The sequence below is a fragment of the Drosophila guanche genome, unplaced genomic scaffold, assembly GCF_900245975.1.
Source record: "Drosophila guanche unplaced genomic scaffold, DGUA_6, whole genome shotgun sequence".
NCBI lineage: Eukaryota > Metazoa > Arthropoda > Insecta > Diptera > Drosophilidae > Drosophila > Drosophila guanche.
The window spans coordinates 4041433-4059165 of record NW_022995752.1 but is presented as its reverse complement, the minus strand read 5'-3'; the positions used below and the strand labels follow the sequence as shown (position 1 = coordinate 4059165).

The window sequence follows — 17733 nt, the reverse complement described above, 5'->3', positions numbered from 1 at the left end:
GTTGTGCTGAAGAGCGTCAGCTGGTGAGCACAGCTGTTTTGCTGACACCTACAGCACTAAAAGTACGAATGTATGTACATGGAGTTAAAATGCTGCGAGGATCAATAGATGGATTAACATTTTTGTCGCTTCATTTATACCATAATCAGCTTGCAAGGCATTTCGAATTCAACATCGAACTGCTTCTTCGCAGTGTTGTACCAGGCAGACTTCGACAGTCAACGTTTATTCGCAGTCATTTACTAACTGTTTTGAATGAAAATTCAAATAAAATATCAAAACCAAACGTAATTTTATTGCATTTATGTTATTCAAGAAAATATTTTAATTGGTTAATCACTTAAGAAAGGGAAAATGCCATCTTCAGTAGCTCTTTTGTGTCTTTGAATTTGGCTATTGCCATCTGTAAGCTTAAAAGGAACCAATTTTCCATTAGTATTCTATTAAATGGTCAATTGAATGTTTAAATCCCAATTTATTTCTATCATCTGGCAGTCGCTTTGAACCGAGCAGCTTTAAAGGTGTGTTGTGGAATCCTTGAATGGTGGCAACAGACAGCGATTCCGCATCCTTCATGCCCACTTCCCCTTCAGACGTTTTAGGCTTACTGCAGCTTACTTATCCATGGTCCACAATCGTCTTAGCCGAACGTAATTTAGCATAATAATTGAACAAATTTACGTTCCTGTAATTTGCATAATTGGTAAACAAGGTCCTGGTCATGGAATGTGACTCTCAAGCCGACTTGGGTGTAGTTCTAAATGTTAAATGAGAATTAATTTACTGCTACAAAAGGGATAAAATATTCAATTTACAAATTTGAGAAGCATATTTTTAGACAATTTCAATCATTCCTGTTTTATGTACTCTGCAAATTGATAATGAATAGGAAAACATTCAAATAAATGGATCAAATTTGCTACAAATCTGCAGAGCTATTTACCAAACCCAAGTAGGGTTCATGGCTCTGTTCATGTCAATAAAACCCTCACATAATTCGAGAACCACAAATAAAGAAGTTCCTACCATAATCGGCAGCAGCAACCCTCAAATCTCACTTCTATTGATAAATTCATTAACTTTAAGCCACACTTAAAGTCCACAAATAAATTGCTTATTTCACTCAGACCGTAAAACCCGATATGGCACAAGGCCACACAAGAGAGAGACAGAGAGAGAGAGAGCGAGAGACACTAAAGAAATTCCAAACTATTAAGCAGACAATTTCTTTGGCCAAACATTATGGACACTTTTGTGTGGCATCCTTTTCCTGTAGAGCGAATCAATTCAATCTTATGGAATTTCTTAGGGCTTGTGTGCGGCTACTGATCCACCAGAAACCCCCAGAACATGCGAGTATAAATGTTCGAGTATGTGTCTCTTAGAGTTGAACAAATTGAATTTGATTATTGGGTTCACACATTTGTGGGGGGTTATTAATATTTGTATTTGCATTTGCATTTGCATTTGCATTTGCATACGAGTCGTTAGACTCGTTCTAATTGTTGGCCACAATAACAGAAAATCAGACTATTACTCACTTAAGTCAACAGCTAAATGGGATTTGCATAGCGTTGGGAGAGAGAATTTGGAATATATTTTACGCATTTCCCTGTCCCAAATTGAGTCAATTTTTCGGACCATTTTTGGCCATTGAAATTTCAGATTAAATTACATTTTTTGAATCAATTAAGTTCTGGTTATCTCTGACATGTCTGAAGGCGTGTCAAAATAAATATTCATGCCCTCTGTCTGGTGTCCAGGGGGTTGGACTTACGCTGTTCGTTGTGTGTCCTGCCTGTCTGGACAAAAATAGTTTGCTCTTTGGGCGTTGGCCCCCAGGTTTTGGCCCCTCTTAAACCTTCGACCCCATTCGGAAGCGGGTGGTCATTGCGTGTGCAGCACAGTCACGCCTTTGACCCCTCCCCGCCGCAAGCCGCAAGCCCAAATCCACAATCCTCATGAAAGGTGTGTGTAGATGACTGCCTAAGTTGCAAGAGTAAATTCTCTTAATGCTTCTTTATGTGGCAATGCTTTTGGGGCTTGGCATTCCACATCTCACCCCTCGCTTTTGCGTACTTTTGTGTCTGCCACACCTGTGCAGCGGGGTGGGGTAGGGGCACGTGTCTGCGGCAATATTCTAATGGATTTTTCGTTTTCCCAGCTATAAATAGGCGCCAGACCGCCCAAACAACTGACAAACAATTGAAAGCATATTTTAGGCACTCCAAGAAGGGGTTATATTCGGCTTCGAAGGGTCGTCTAGGGGATGCATAAGCGAGGAATGCTGCCACCTCAAAGAAGGGGTAGCAAGGGTAGGTAGGGGTGCGGCAACAATAGTAGGAGCTGGCAACAAAGTGTAGGGGGCCCTGCCATTCGAAATGTAATGAATATTCTATTATTCTCTTGCCACTCTCTCTCTCTCTCTCTCTCTCTTGATGTTTTCAGTTGTTTTTCGGCCAACCATTTTTCCCCTTTTCCACCTTCCTTCCGTTCTTTCTTTATCTTATTTTTTTTTTTGGGGAGAAACGTGTAAAAGCGTCAGCCCAAAAATCATTTGCACACAGCAACATTCCATGTGGGACTCATTAGACCGAGTGTCTGTCCCCCCCACATTTTATTTTTTTGCACAGACCGGTCTTATTTTTGACTACATTTTTGTTGCTTTTTGCACCGAATTGTTTTTGCTTTTTTACTGAATTTGTGTTGCTTTTCGCACTGATTTGTTTCTGAATTTTGTACACATTTTCGTCCGAATTTTGGTCTCCTTTTCCACTGAGTTTTTCCTCCGAATTTTACTCTTCTTTTCCCCCCAATTTTGGTTTCTTTTTATCTGAATTCTGCTCTCATTTTGCTCTGAATATTCTTTCTTTTTCTCTGGTTTTCATCTGGTGCTGATGTTGACAACAAGCAAAACATTTTGCGTATTGAAATTGACATGTCTTAAGGATGAGCTTAGGGACACCGCCCCTCAAGAATTTCCCTAAATCCTTCCCCCTTTTAACATGAATATTCATTGGGGGAGGCCTTAAAGAGTAAGACAGAGAGGAGAGGTGCAGCTGCCAGACACTTTATCCTTCGTTTTGGGTGTCGCTTCCTTCCACGAGGGAGACCCTACTTTCCGTGGATTTACATACAATTTCATTTGATTGTGTTTTGGTGAAGATTTTTATGGGTTATAAAGGATTTTATATATGGCAACTAACTTGTTTTGTTTTGGTACTTTGGTATTTTGGGTATCTCTTGGCCGTATAAAAGATGTCTGCAAAAATCTCTACGGGCCATCAGATAGATGGGAATGGTCTCCATTATGGCCAGGGGAGAGCTTTGTGGTACTTTGAAAGAGGATTATGCGTGTCGGGAATACAGGAAGATGATGTAAATAATTTGATGTTGAGAATGGAGGGAATTTTTAAGGCGAGTTTATTTAAAACATTATTAATATGAAATTATGTGAAATTTCCTTAAATGAGTAGAAAATATTTAATATTTTTATATTCTAAAAGTAAAAATAAATAAAAAAAGCTACAAAGAAAACGAACAGGTTTCTTAGAGCTTTAAAATATGCAAAAACAAATACAAATACAAAATACAAAAAATGGTAATAATATCATAAAATATATTTCCAACCTTTTGATCTGTAGAACAACTTCCTTTTCAGTTCAAAAATGTTCGAAATTAAAGAAACTTCTGCAAGAATACTACAAACAAATGTCACCCTCATTGGTGGACATAATTATAAAGTTTAGTTAAAAAAGTTCACAGCCACTTTATGTTTTATTTACCACCGCATAAACCCTGCAAACATTCCCAGCATACCGTCAACTGTTGACCCTTGAAACGTTTCAGCCATAAATAATGCAAATTTTAAGCAACCGAATCCCAGAGTTGATAAATCCTTCAGGTCTTTAACATAATGAATACAATGATCATAACAAGAAGCAGGGCAAAAAGGTGGCAAGCCATCAAAAAGATTTACTTACAAATCCCACAAAAAACAAGTGAAAATTGTCACCAAAAAATTATCAGCAATAGATATTCAATGGATTATTGTTTCTGCTATTGTTTTGTGCCATTGTAGATGCTTTTTATGGACCTTCAGGAAGCGTTTCTACTGCCATAAAAACCATCGAAGCCAATCCCTGACAGAAAACACGAAATTGCGATTATTTTGATGGCGGGGGTGGAGGCGGAAAGTGAGATTTACGATGCAATTTGATGATGGCAATGGCGATGATGACGTTGCGTGGAAACAATATGAAAGATTGATGAGCTTTCTTCAAGGTCGTTCCACTTTTTTCTCACTGTTTGCTCTCCCTTTCGACTCTTCTTTGGCTCTTCTGCGACTTGTTCTTGTGTTGACGATTCATTCCTTGTGTTTGTCTGTCAAAATGTTAAGCAAATATTCAGATTCGTTGATTCAACAGTCCAAAAAAGATAAAGAACGGGCCAAGGTGGTGCTCTCATCTCGGTGGGGCTATAAAATGTGAAATTTTATTGTGGCTTAAGCACAGTTCTCCATCGAATTGATTCCATCATGTATCGGCTACTGTGTTATCTTCTCGCTGGCTCTCTGCTCGTGCTACTGGTGGCAGGAGAAACATCATTGGAGGAGCAGGTCTCTTCTGAGGAGGAGATTATTGTGGACACGACGCCCATTGCTTTTATGAGTTTTCCTGCCAACTCCGCGGTGCTAATGGAGCTGGCAGAACCTTCGGCGGATGAGCAGGATGTGATGACAGCACAGAAGATCAATTGGATGCCCGTGTGGCAGGAGCAGGACTTGTTTAGGGATATTGCAAGGTCGAGACGACAAGTAAGAGATGGTTCCGACAAGGATCCTTCAATTGAAAGCGCAGATAAGGACGTTCCTGACATTCCCAGCAACGATAACGTCTCTACCACAACCACCGGAAAAGTATCCTCTACAGCGAACAGTGCAGTTTCTCCCTCAAATATTAGTCCCACAGTGATCCCAACCACCACCAGCTATCTATCCACGCCCCTGGAGGATCTACTGACCAATCGTGACACCAAAGAGTGTCCCAGTACTGCCCAACGTGGACTCACCAATCTCATACGCGTGGCACGGCCACTTTTGCCTGCTGCCGAGCTGCGCAACATCTTTGCCAATGCCCTGGGAGATCCGCAAGTCAAGGAGCTCCTTGAACTGCTAAAGAGCAAAGCTTTCAAGGAGCAGGTGACACTTTTGCGTGCCACCAAGCAGCATCAGGCGCTGCAGGACTACATTTGTCGTCGTCTGAAGCTGGATCCCGCCTACTACTTTGATTATGTGCGAGTTTTCCTCAATATTCACACCACCGAAGCACCCACCACCCCGTTGCCGAATCGTCGCAAGGGCATACGTGGCCTGCTGCAGGATGTGCGTGATGTCCTGCCGCGCACCGCTCTCAGGGATCTCTACTTGCGAATGTACGCCTCGGATGCAGAGCTCTCCAGCGCTGTGCGTCTCATCCGCAGCCTGGAGTTCCGTCAGCTGCTGCGGGATGTGCGCTCCTTGAAGGAGTACAACGGCTTGACTGAGCAACTGGTGAAGGTGGGTGTGCCGCTGCGACAGATCCAACAATTGGTTGCCACTGCCTTGGGTTGGGCCAACCTGGATGCCACTTTGGGTGCAGAGACGGTCATTTTTAGTGACTAAATGGGAGGTGGAGGTACAGTTTCGGAAATGACTTTCTTTCTTTTGATTTTTTATTATTTTCACACTTCTTTAAACTCTTCTGTCTTGTATCTTTATCTTTTAACTATGTTTTGTAACTTTATCTATATACTATGCTACTTTTTATGCATAATTTCCATCAATTATATGCAAATCTTCAACAAAAATTGAACAAAATGGGGACAATAAAATATTCCTGGAAATCATTGCCTCTGCCGCATGCAGTGTGCGGCTCTGGGGGAGCGGCGAGCTCAAAGGTGGGCTGATGGGAGAAGTGATGAATACATATGTAGATGTAAAAAAAATGTTAAATGTAACATTCGAAAATATCATGAGGTTAAATACATATGTATGTTCGTATCATACTAAGGTTACATACATACTATGTAAATATGTATGTAATTAACAAACAAAACAATTAAATAAAGCGGTACTTAGTCTGTATTTAGTATTACCATACATATGTACAAAAATACGTACATATTAATTTATATGTATGTATGTATGACTAAGAACAGACTAAGCACCGCGTATAACAGTTGTGACACGTACAAAGCGTCTCACAAACGTCCCTACGCGCTGTATTTTAGTTTTGTTATTTTTTTATATTTTTTATATTGTATTTGTGCGAATAACGGTTGTATGTAACGCACAGAAAGAAGCATTTCCGACCCCATAAAGCATATATATTCTTGATCAGCATCAATAGCCGAGTCGATAGATCCATGTCTGTCTGTCCGTCTGTCCGTCCGTCTTGTTGAGCGCCTAGTACTCAGAGACTATAAGAGCTAGAGGCACCCCGCAAAAGGTCGAAAACCTCCCAAATCAAAACCAATCAACCAAAGTTGTGACGCGTAAGAAGCGTCTCACACGTCCCTTCTCGTTATTTTTTAAATTATGCTTGTTTAGCTTTTTAGTTGTGCTTAGCTCTAATTTTCCTCGACTATTAGTCTAACATAAACCTTCCCTGCATGTTTGCGACCGGATCGGTTTAACGCGCCGCGCGTCATGCGGCAGCGTCCCTCGGTCGGTTGGACCGGCTCCGGCTTCGGCTTGGTGTCGCATGGTGCATTCATTGCATATCAACGTTCAGACATAATAATTTCTCTTCCCTCTTCTCCAACTCCCTTTTGGCGGCTCCACTTCAAAGTGTTGTGTAAGGCAACACCTTTTTTGTTTGCTTTCATTTAGATCGTCTGTTTAATCGATTTTATATATAGATTTTGTCTTTAACTTTTGCTGTGTGTGTGTGTGTGTGTGTGTGTGGTGAGGCGTTTGGTGTGGGCTCAGCTCATCCATCAATCCAGCAAAAGTCTCATCAGTCATCTGTCAAGCAATTTCAACTTCTGCGGCACCCCAGAAAAAAGAAGAAATAAAAAGGGGAAGTGCGACATCTATGACGTGGGGCAGGCACCAAAGAAGGAGAGGGAGAGTGAGGGAGAAAGACATCCCCCAACAACTGGGCAACGAATTTATAACTCAGTCGGTGTGGCATGGATGGTCTTTGGGATGGACATGTTTACAACTTTTCCAACGGGGCATGCAACCAGGCAACCGAAACCACTTGAAAATTCGTTCAGGGTCAAAATCATTAGGGCAGAAAGTCGACAGCCAGCCAACAGCCAGCAGGCAGTTCTTCCAACTGTTTGTCGTGGCATAATAAACAACAACAAATACGAGAATTGCCGCCGCTGCCACACATGTTGCCTCTCGTTGTTGCGCCTTCAAAAGAGACTTCATCGAGGCTGTCAGCGCCGACATCTAATCGAGGCAACAGTTGCCATAAACAAATTACAAACAGATCGCAGCAGACAGTAGCCGACAGTCGTTTGCCTATAAATAATACCCCAAAAAAGGGCATACACAGCAGAACCTATGAAACATTTAGGGAAATTTATTTACTAACAAGAGCCAAGCTCAAATACGTGTCAAAATAAACAAACATTTTGGCTGAAAATGCACTGAAAAATAGCAACAAGAATTTCCAGTAGCAATCGCCGGCAGACGGAGCCAGTCAGAGTCACAGACAGAGACAGACGGTTGGGTCACAGTTCAAACGATAAGATAGCCCACGGTCTAGACCTAGATACAGAATGGATGTGGTAAATATTATCTAAATGATATTTATGCAATGGTTATGACTGTTTTTTCGCTTGTAGCTATGGGGAAATCTGTCACACTGCATGGAATGTTGGGTCATATTGTGTGATAGCTCGTAAATGAATGCTGAAGAGTTTTATGCAATTTTGAGAATTGCAAGAGAATGAATAACAATTGTGCAACAGAAAGAATATTTGTGCACATTTATGAGCACATTTTTGAAAGATACCAAGCATGGAAACATTTTTGTATATTTCCGATGTTATATTTTCTTTGAATGCAACTTTATATTTGGAGTAATTTTTATAGACAAATGTAAAGAAAAATATGCCCAGTTCCTGGAACTACTGCCTTTCCCCTTTTTAGATTACAAAGGTTAGCATAAATTTCTTGTGTGGTCTTTTTAGTGAAACGAGCTTTACATTTTTGCGTAGTTTTTAGAGACACATCCATAGCAATATTTCCTGTTCCCAGTTCTATTGTCATATTTTGCTTTTTGAATACAAAAAATGAGCCACATTTCAAATGAAAATGCCATTTCAAAATTCCTCTAAATTCAATATCAATTTTTGCACAATCTATACACATATCCAACAAAAGATTTCCTGTTCATAAAAAAAAAAAAATAATAATAAATAATAGCAACATATCAAATAACATAACAGAAACCCAACACAATAACTAAGAAGTTGCTTTTAAAATACCGAGAACTTGCTACCAATAATAAAGAAACCCATAAACAACAAAACTGCAACTTGCCACCAAAAAAATAAACTTTGGCTTGCTCGTTGTTTTTTTTTGGTCTAGAGTCTAGATTTATTTCTATCTTTTGAGGCTTCTTCAGACAAATAGAGACATGAATACAGGGGAGTGGAAAAAGCTCTGCTTTTTGTTTGAAAGCAGCGGAAATTATTATTAATTGCTTGGAATGCCAAGCACACACACCGGAGCCACCCGCTCCTCGCTTTTCTACTCCACAGAACAAGTCCCATGTGCCGCTGCAGACTCCGCTCCGTGGCCCATGTGGCAGCCACTTCTAATGGCTTCCGTTGGCGTGGCTCTGAGGTTTTTCTTTCTCCAGATTTTGTTTTCATCCAATCATTTCGATGACGTAAAAAGCCGTTTTTCATGGCCAAAAACCTGGCCACAGAGCGACGAAGTTCTTGGCCTCAAAAAAATATCAGCTAAATGTCGGGCCAATGTGTGTGTGTGTGTGGGGGGTAAATGCGTTGGATGTTGGCTGTGGATTATTTGGAGTACATGTACTCCTCGTACTCTGGGCCTCTGGGCGGTTCATTGGCCTTGGCTGACAGATAGACGATGGCGTGGGTAAACAGTTTGACTTTCAGAGAACAGTGGAACTGCTGGTGGAGTGGCAGTGTGGATGGAGCCTCTCATGGCACTATAGACCACTGCTGGAGGAGTGTGCCCAAGCGTGTCCAGATGGTCGTCTCCTTTTACAATTGCACAGCGCTCCAGCACTTCCCCAGAGGAGCGTGCCCCCCCCAAGAGTGGGGTTCAGCAGTTGCCTCTTGGAACACAAAGCGTTCGCTCGTTCGGGCTTGCAAAGTGGAGTGCAGTGGAGTTTGGAGTTTGGAGTTTGGGTGTCTCTCAAGCTGTGGGTGTCGGTCGTCTGGAAGCTCTTGCTGGACTATTGTGTTCCCAATCCAAAGGGAAACAACAGCGATGGCAGACCATGGCGAAACGAGGTGCAAAAGGAGATGCAACAGTGGGCCAGGGAGGGACAAACTAAGCGCTGAAACAGCGTGCAACAACAGAGGAGCAACAAAGGTGAACGACTCTCCCATTTGGTTAATTGAGTTTGAATGGCGGAACGAAAAACTTGCGACTCTGGAGGGAGAGAGTAAAAAACGTTGCCATTGCAGTGATTTTCTTTGGTTGGAAAAAAGAGGAAGGAGGAAGGGTTTTCTATGGCAACGTGGGAGGGGGCTGGCAGGTATCTTGGCAACAATTGAACTTTGAAGTGCGTCAATCTTGTGCGGTTGTGGAAAGAAAGACTGAAAGAACTCTTGGCCCCAAGTGGAATTCTTTTCACAGTCTAAGAATTTCAATTGAAACCTCTAAGCCCATCTTCATAAGTGGAGCTGTAATAAATAAATAAATTCGGAGATCTAATTGTTCTCTAATTTAATTACGGAATCAAATTTTCCCTTCACTTTGACCATTTCATTTCATTTGAGAATCGAGGTTTTCTTTAATTTCATTCGAGAATATAAGTTCTCTTTTATTCAATCTGAGAATTAAACATTTCTTTCATTTACGTCGAAAGTTCCAGTTCTTTTTTATTAGTATTCAAAGTTTTCTTGCTCCACCAGCTTTTGTCGTAACTAAAAATAACATTCCTGGGGTCAACGTCAGACCCTTTGGGGCCCTATAATTATTTAATATAAGAGATATAAGAGATGGCTCTCATAGAACTCTTCGCGGTTACCCCTATATTAACAACTTAGGAATGGGTCTGGGGCGTTACGGCTATCCACTTCACTCCACTCTGCACAGAATTCACGCCTTATGAAGCACCACAGTCGCTGCTCCGATGCGATGCTCATTGAACTAAGGCGAAACCGAAACCAAAACTGAAACTGAAACGAAACGAAACCACAAATCAAATTAAAATTCCATAGCATTTTTGGGCAGTCATTAATCTTTAGGGCAGGGGGCGGTATAGAACCGCTTGAACTGCAATTGCTGCATGCAACGTGCTACATGCAGCTTGCGTTGATCTTTCAACGAGTCGCCAGGGCAACCAAACAAAACAAAAACAAAAACAAAAACAAAACAAAAGCAAAACCTCTTTTTTGGACCCAGCTTTTGGTGTGTGTCCACGCATGACTTGGCGTTTGCTGGAGCGCTTAACCCAAATCCAGAAACCAAAAGATGAGAAGTCGAAACAGAGGGAGGGAGAAGAAAATATGTAGGTGCTGACATAGGACATACCCTTACTAGAAGTTTTTTTTTTTAAGGCTTTTACATGAATTGACAAATGTTTGATTTTGCTGATAAGAAAAAATGTAGCAACAAACTATTTTGGCAATTGCAAAAAAAAAGCAATGCAAAATGTTGTACATGCTTTATTATTAATTGAATTAATATTAGCTGAAATTTTGCTGCTTCAAATACACAACAATCGTTAAAAGATCGAGGGAACCTCTTTTAGAGCCCTGATACAGCAGCTTGTCCAAGAGTCAAGAGTCCAAAAATTGTTGGAACAATTTTATAACCTAAAAAAAAAGCCACAGTAGCCAGTTCTCGTTTATTAATTTTTTTACACTAACAAAACTTTATGTTATCGTTAAAATCTATCAGTCCTAGAGTATTAAAATTCGAATTTTATTAAAAAAATGCTTGTCCCAGCATCAAGTTGACAAAAAAAATGTAGAGTTTCAAAAGCTTACAACAAAAAACCTAAAACGTAGAAATATCATTAAATGAATATACCTAGAATCAGCTTTGGCTTATCATTTCACATGCCATTTGTGTAATCATCATACCCTGCTGTGGTACCCTAGCTAAAAGACCGAAACAACCAAACAACCGAACAACATTGATGACAACAATAACCAGAATTGAAAGTGCATATTGCGCTGTTGCTGCCGCCAAGCCGCTGATTCGTTCGCTCGTTCGCTCGACTTGCTTTAATCAGCGCTTTTTGATCTGAACAAAACAATTGCCGGCCGGCAGAACACAATAACCACGACGGCGCCCTCACCGATCCACATCCACATACACATATCCAGTGGCCCACTGTCTCGCTGGTAGCCTGTCCCCCCCCCACTCGCTGCTCCCTTGCTCGACTGTGCACTGAAAAACTGCCTCAGGTTTTGCCCTCTGTCTTCGGTGCGCCCTGCTGCTACTGCACCCTGCGCACTCTTTCCTTCACTTCTTCTTTGGTGGCAGCACACACAAAAATTGTTTTGAAAAGTTGCTGAGTTTTCAATTGAGGCGGCACAAAGTGCGCAACAGAAGTAACAGCAGTAGGGAGGGAGGGAGGTGTGTAGCGATGGCTGGGTGGAGTTCAATGAAGGGAGTAGAGTAGAGTAGGTAGAGTGGGTGCTTGGAAAGGGGTATGGATAAGGCAGCAAAGGGGAGGTATAGGGACAGTGTGGTTCCAGTCGTTCAATTTGTTTGGTCAGCTCCCTGACGACCGAGTGCCCGGTAGCTAAAGATTTTTTTCTACTCTTTCTTCGGTTGAGGGTATTATAAGTTTTTGAAGTTGTTTGTAATGATGAGAAGAAAGTGGTGTACTAGATTCCTTATCAAAATATGAGAAGAATAGTTCAAATAGCTGTGAATCTTTTTTCTTGATGTCTTTCAATTTACCAAATTCTTTCAATCTTATACCATCTACATAAGTATTCGCTTTAGAATGAGCTAAAGAAGTGTAATAAATTGTAATACTTACTAATACTGAAGTAACATAGCTCAGGATCAAGATCAGATAAATATATTATACATTTGACATAGGCTAAGGTTTATTTTTAAAGAAAATACAAATATTATATTATTATAAATATTATTACACGCCTCAAAAAGTAAATTGAAACAAATCCCACATCTAGCATGGGAACTGAGGAAGGGCATCTCAGGCTCCGACTCCCCCATGGTATTCATATTTCTTTTCATATTTTTGTTTGTCGACACTGGTCTGCTTTTTGAAGCTCTGACGCTGAAGTACACATTGGGTTAAGTGCGGTTTATGGTTTGTTGATTCAAAAGCGAAGCGAATCCTCGCCCGAGCCCCTCCCCCATACCATACCCCTAGAGGGGGTCGCCTCTGCGCAGTGGAGTGGACAGTGGCCCGCCCTAAGGCTAATGAATTTCTGGTTACCAAACTTCGATCTGGTGACAATATCTGGGGCTTCAGCTACTGACATTCGGCCTTCGGTTTTTGTCTCTCTCTCTTGGGGCTTGGGCGTAATACGCAATTTTCAGTCTTTTGATGATTGATGGATGGAAAAACTTTGTGTTCGTTGACCTCAAAAAATTGTTGTAAGTATGTGCGCATACCACAGCACACTGCAGGGGTTTTAATAATTGGCTATTTGATTTATGCCAAGTGGAGCGCTTGAATGGAGCTTGAAGTTGTTAGAGAAATCTCTATTTAAAATATGTTAATCCCGAAAACCAATAAAATAAACCAATACTTTAGACAGGGAATATCTTTTTGATGTTGGATATTAGACAGAGACTTCCTCTTGAGAGCCTCTCTCTCTCTGGATTCTTATTCTTTGGCTTCGATTGATATGCAAATGCTGTTTGCCCATAAACACCTTTGGGCCATGGATTTTTACAATTAAAAAACAGCCACAAGCTGCTAGTTCGATCCATTCACCAAAAAACCAACCATTTCATTCAACAAAAATCTCCACAGTCAACTTCCAATGAATGAATTTGTGTGGTTTGTTGTTAGGCTTAAAGTTGTTTTTCCGCCAACGCTCACACGGGTTTTGAGGCTGTTTTTCCAGGCCAGCAACCCACGCTGAAAAGTGCAACAAAAACAGAGCCGACAGACACATCCACAAGATATGCAATCAGCCTACAAGATTTTAGGCGCCTTTTTTGTCAAGAGAAAAGTTTTGCCACGCGCCAACCTGTCGCGGCGCTGCTGCTTCCCATTAATTAGCGGCCAACAAAAAGCCAAAAACAAAAACGGAAAAACGTCCAAACTTGGCTAAGAACCAGCGCTGCAGTTACGAGGAGGAGGGGCTCTCTGTGATGTATCAGCTGTCAGGGGGATCGTTTCGTTATATAAGACGCAGCGCGAAAAGAAATATAAAACGGCAGCAGCGGCAGCTTATGTCATCCATGTGCGGGCGGACGTTCCATAAAAAACAAGAGATGATTTTTTCTTGCTCTTATGGGGCCATCTGTTGGGAAGTCTGCCCCTGCCCCATAAATGGCATCAAAATTGATGACGTTGTACCCCGACTTTTGCTGCCAGACAACGACCTACACCAATGCTTGACTTGGGGTTTTTTATATTTTTAAGGCTACTCAATTTTACTCAGTATTTGTGGCAGAATGTGGGCAGCACTAAGCTGCCCCCAAAAAGTGAGCAGCATCGATGGAATTGTGTTCTTACGAATGTAATTGTCAGCTTAGTTCAGGAATATGGCTATGTGACCTTTGGAAATCATGGAGAATATACCTAGAAAATATTGTGGGAGATTCATAACGAAATATTAGAGAAGTTCAAAAATATCTGAGGGATCAACGACTTGTATTTCATAATAAGACAATAAATAATCCAGTAAGCCACCAATTTCAATACAAATTTATTTAATCTATGTACATACGTCTCTTTGATATAAAAACTAATGAACAATATGCTTCAACACAGACTGAATCGATTGTGGGAGAAATATGGCCTTGAAATACTAAAGAATGTTCTATAAAATCAGCCAGAATGCAAGCATTTTAAAACGCCAAAGAGCGCCAGAATCATCTTTAAGACTCTAAGATACCAAAGCATTAATCAATTTAAAATATGTAATTAAGCCTAAAAGAAGTGCGACCCGATCGTAGGAGACAATCATTTGAAAATATCAACTAAAACCCGTCAGAACTAAACTAAATATTTCCCTTGACTTCTTTGATCTTTCAGTTCCTCTGAAAGCTACACTTTACGGCTGTCGGCATGGGGCAACTCAAGTGTGGGAGCCATCAAGAGTCGCCAAAACAGGGTCATCAAGTGGGCGATCGAGGCGATCGTTGATTGAGTGGGCCAACCAGTAGCCCCTCCCCCGCCAACATTATTGTAGGTGTCTGGTTGGTCTTTAATTGAGGAAAATTATACACAATATCCAGCGTAAAATACGCGACTTTTACAGATGCCTAAAGAGATCTTTAAAAAAATCCACAAATGGCCAAGAGTCGTTTACTACCTTGTAATCCGCAAACCAAAAAAAAATCTACAGATTGGATATGCCCATAAAAAGGCGTGAGGAATGTTTGAATCTTTTTTATATGCATTTAGTTTTCAATTTGGAACCGCATTTGGGGTGTTCGATGCCCCCTAATGATGATTGCCGCCATTCAGGTGGCGAGAAACTTTCCTTTTCTTTCCATTAATATGGTTAATGAAGAAGGGGGAGCACCCACTATCATTACATCATGTGGCAGGGCAGATAGACAGAGATCAAGATATGAAATCGACTTCCGCTTGCCACGCACTTGGCGGTGGGAAAGCATCCATGAGATACACATAGGGAAAGTTATCAACATAATATTACCAGAAAAGATACAGATACAGATACAGATACAGATACAGATACAGAGTGAGTGAGTACAACAATCGGCCACGAGAGTGAGTCTGTTGGTGTGCTGGTAATTTCAGATGCCAAAACAATGACACATAAATCGTTGAATAAAAAATCAAGCGTAACATCAACATTTTCACATTAACCTCCCCAGCTCTACAGATACAAGTAGCATCTAAGAGATACTTACACGAGTGTATGTGTGATACTTGGTGGCATGTGGAAAGTTGCAAATTGCTGCTGCTGGTGGGGCAGTGTAGTAGAAAGCAAGGCAACAAGTTGGCTGCAACGTGTGCGCATATCTGCCTGCCTCCCTGCTATTCAGTTACCAGTCGCTCAGCTCGCGCACTCACTCACATCTCGTGCCTGTAATGTGAGAAAGAAAAAAACAGCAAACTAAAGCTAAAAAGTGCAACGTTGACACAATTGTGAGTATCCATGAGATACTCAAGCAATTGTCAAGCGATTGTCTCTAGCTGTGCGGCGACTGGCAATTGCATTACCACAATGGGCCACAGATGAGAGTCTGTCTGACTGCTGCCAGAAGATGAAGTGGGATGCAGCGTGTTGTCACCTCCATCCACTCACTCTATAGTGCTCTGTGTGCAGTCCATGGATGATTTGAAATTGTTTTGCAATTCAATTCAACTGCAATGACATATGGTACATATCTAGAGGTGCTATGTCTACTCGCATGTATCCGTAGTATAGCTCTGAAATTGGGTGTGCATGCAGTTTATTTCTTAATATGAAAGGACAGATATCTGGTGGGGCACAGCTGTAATGGAAAGGAACTAAAGGAACGCGAGATAGCCCCAGTGCTGATGGGAATGCTAGAGTTAATCGAGCAAGAGACTACAAAATGAACTAATTTTAATACGTTAATACATACATTGTTGAGAAAAAACTATGAAGAATTGCGCAAGAATTAATAACTCTTGTATAAACTTATGCTGGTATGTGTAGAGACATTGCAACACTTACAAGACACACAAATGCATATAAAAGTGAATGGTAAACGATTATAGTGGAATGCTCATTATGGGATTGTCCCCATTAAATTGCTGTGTATGTATAACGATTGCCAAAATGTGAATTTATCCCACAGCTTATCAAAGAACTCACACCACACACATCCATCTTACACTGCACTTTCCACTTCCTTGCTTTCAAATGAACTTCTCTCCTCTGAAGAACCTTTCAAGAACTTGCTTACTTTCAAATGAACTTCTCTCTTTCTAGAACCTCCTTCTTTACCCCAGATTTGTTGCTCTTTAGTTTTCCCATCTTGTTAGGCTTCTTCCTGTTTTCAATGACAGCCGCCCGATTATTATGTCATCTAATCCACAAATTTCGAGCACGCATCGCATCGCATGCCACACAGAACTCAATTAAAACAACATTATCCACACCAGACAATAGAACTAACATTTTGGGGATTTGTTTAATAAACAATTTCCGCTTTGATTTGAGTTTCCCCCCCATCGGCAGTAATTAGCCTGACGGTTGCTGCTGTGGCTCTGCCTGCGTATAGGCAATCATGGCACCCCGATGATTTTCTGTGGTGTGAAGAGTCAACCGTAGAATGGGGTCAAGACCCAGCAGCAGCAGACCCTCAGGTGCGGCATACACTTGTCCTCTTTTGGGTCGGAAGTTGCAGCTTCCTTTTGTCGGGCCCAGCAGTTGCGCGATTCTTGGCATTCCTTGTGTCAAAATTAGCTAGTAATTTGCTCTGGCTTCAGCATCGACTTTGGCATCAGCCCTGGCATCGACTTTGGCCCTTTAGTCGATTGATTGTGTTGTGCGGATTCTTTTGCACACAGTTCGATTGAAGTCGGCATCGTTTGGTATTTTATGGCCTTTAAGCAAAAGCCGACAAAATGCGAAGCACAAGAGAGGGAGAGTAAAGAGGCTGCCAAGTCGTTTAAGGCCATTCGATTGGCATGCCGTCGCTCGCTCGCTCGCTTTGGGTTTGGTTCTGCGGGATCCATTAGCACGATACTTGGGCAGCTACCCCTGCCATCAATCAATGCATCATCATAGGATGCTCATGGAGCGGGAGTCTCTTGGTGGACCGCCCCTTCCCTTTTTGTTTTCAGACTTCCACCGGAAAATATTTGCTTCCGTTCTGTTGTTTTTCCAGTCCCACATTCTAGGGAGAGTATGGCAAATAAATTACAATTAAATGCAACAAACATGCAACAGACGCACAATTGTTGTATTCAGCGGATGTGAGGAGTGGGACAACATCATTAGCCCCCACAGCACTCCCCACTCTTCAGTCTCCGCTCTGGACTCCTCTCTCTGCACTCCAGCGAGATCTGATTCTGGGGCCCTTTTTCCTACGTTTGTAACGACAGTAAAAGTGGTGCATGCTAATCCGGAAGTGGGTCATTTTCCCCCGAACGCAAATGAAAGCGTGTGCCCCTGTTCCCTGCGAAGCGATGAAAATCATATAATAAAACACATGCTGGCAGCAGGCAGGGAGTAGCCATGGGAAATTGAAACCGAAAACTGCAGCAGCGGAAAGCAGCAGAAGAGCGTCACGGAACCAACATAGAGAGAAATGGAGATGAATAGAGAGAGTGAGAGATTGAGAGAGATAGCTAGAGAGTATCATCATCATCATAATCATAATAAAGCAATCAAAATGAGAAAATAAGACATTGTCTC

General features: G+C 41.6%; 1 protein-coding gene across 1 annotated transcript; it reads left to right on the top strand.

Moving 5' to 3' along the window:
* The first annotated feature begins 4496 nt into the window (after window positions 1-4496).
* Window positions 4497-5883, top strand: LOC117587676. The gene has a single exon (XM_034278568.1). The coding sequence runs from the start codon at window positions 4538-4540 to the stop codon at window positions 5660-5662; it is 1125 nt and encodes a 374-aa protein (XP_034134459.1). The 5' UTR covers window positions 4497-4537; the 3' UTR covers window positions 5663-5883.
* Window positions 5884-17733: the final 11850 nt, after the last annotated feature.

Coding starts and splice junctions, on each gene's coding strand:
- LOC117587676 (XM_034278568.1), top strand. CDS start 4,538: ATGTATCGGCTACTGTGTTATCTTCTCGCTGGCTCTCTGCTCGTGCTA.